Genomic DNA, 1,467 nt, shown 5'->3' with positions numbered 1-1,467 from the left:
ATACAGCAAAACTGCATTTATTTTGTTTTATTTCCATTCCAGGAAAACCCTTGTATCCTACAAACATGACAACAGCCATTTGTCACCGAGAAGAAATCCAACAATTTACACAAGATGCCCTCAAGCTCGGAGTCCAGTACCTGGGTCTCTGCTGCTGTAACTCTCCCAGTCTCTTCAGGGAAATGGCCTTGACCTGTGGACGTGACCCCGTGCTTGGAAAGTTCAGTCCGGATCATTCCAAAAGTTATTTATTTGGGAAAACGACGAAACCTCACAGGGAAAAGATTCGTTCCTTCATGTGTGGTGATGCCAAACATATTTACATTTCTTCGGATTCCTAGTTAATTAACAAGTTAACTGCTGTACGTCAGAAAGAGGCATATTAAAAAATGTGGCCCGAAAACTCGTCCATCATTTAGATGACCCTCACCTTGGCAAAAACTCTCAAACCTGGGAGCTCGTATTATATCCGAATGAAATAGAAGAAACAAATCCAGTAGGAAGTCAAAATGATAAAAAAAAAAAAATAAATAAGTAAAAATCAAAAAATCAAAAAAATCATGAAATTTAAGAAATGAGTTCCACTTTCCTCAATGGGGACATTTCCATGTCTCTAATGTTTATACGTTGTTATTAAATTTGAGTTTTAAGCACAGGTCCACTCTGAGATATCTAATACGGTTTTGAGACAATGGCTTAAATGTAGTATTAAATAAAACAAAAACAAAAACATGAGCTTTTATATAGAGCAATATCTACTCAACGTGATCAAAGCGCTTTACAAGGGGTCTCTAGTCAACAGCAACACTTAACATGTAGAACGAGAACATGCCGCCTGTTAGGCGATATAGCATTTTTTTTTCAGACAGAGGCAACGCTGTTAACGACCAGGTACTCATTTGACACCTGAGTACGGTGAGAGAATGTGAGTAAAGAGTCTTTTCCAAGGACTCAACTATGTGCCGAGCGAGGCTCGAACCCAGGACATTCCGATCCAAAAGCGAGTGGCATACCACTAGACCACATAGCTGCATAATATATAGATAGTTCGAAGTTGATGTCACTCAGGTCTTTGTTATTGTTTTTTGCCATACGCGTTTATGAGTAGTTCTCACTAAACTGTATTAACCAGACTATAAACGATCATAATTACACACCGTTTTGTGTGTTGGCCAGTCATACTTCTGGATGGCAATGTTGTGAACTTCTTAGCCAAGTGCATACTATCTATATATTAGGGGAAAGTGACTTGTTCAATAAAATTATCCAGATTTTGAATCCATCAAAATACTGACAACAATCCGCTCTGTGATATTATGAAGTCGGTTCAAAACATTAACATTGGTTAAAATATTCTAGTCATTTACAAAAGAAACTACACAGTTTGTATTGGCTATTACCTCATATTAACTCACTCAACCCTAACATCGACTATATCCGTTGTTTACCGGGGTTACTTTTACCCCA

The 1,467-nt window shown here is 37.9% G+C and overlaps 1 protein-coding gene across 1 annotated transcript in view; it reads left to right on the top strand.

Annotated features, from left to right (window-relative positions):
• Positions 1–566, top strand: part of LOC144975344 (betaine--homocysteine S-methyltransferase 1-like) — an 8,088-nt gene extending 7,522 nt beyond the window's left edge. The window contains exon 7 of the mRNA XM_078919336.1: positions 43–566. Coding sequence (XP_078775462.1) covers positions 43–341 — 299 coding nt within the window. The 3' untranslated portion in view covers positions 342–566. The remainder of the gene's footprint in view (positions 1–42) is intronic.
• The last annotated feature ends 901 nt before the right edge of the window (positions 567–1,467 follow it).

The sequence above is a fragment of the Berghia stephanieae genome, chromosome 6 (genome assembly GCF_034508935.2).
Source record: "Berghia stephanieae isolate SIO BIC M18660-M18661 chromosome 6, UCSD_Bste_1.3, whole genome shotgun sequence".
Classification (NCBI taxonomy): Eukaryota; Metazoa; Mollusca; class Gastropoda; order Nudibranchia; family Aeolidiidae; genus Berghia; species Berghia stephanieae.
Note: the sequence above shows the minus strand (reverse complement) of the source record. Positions and strands in the feature narration are given on the sequence as shown.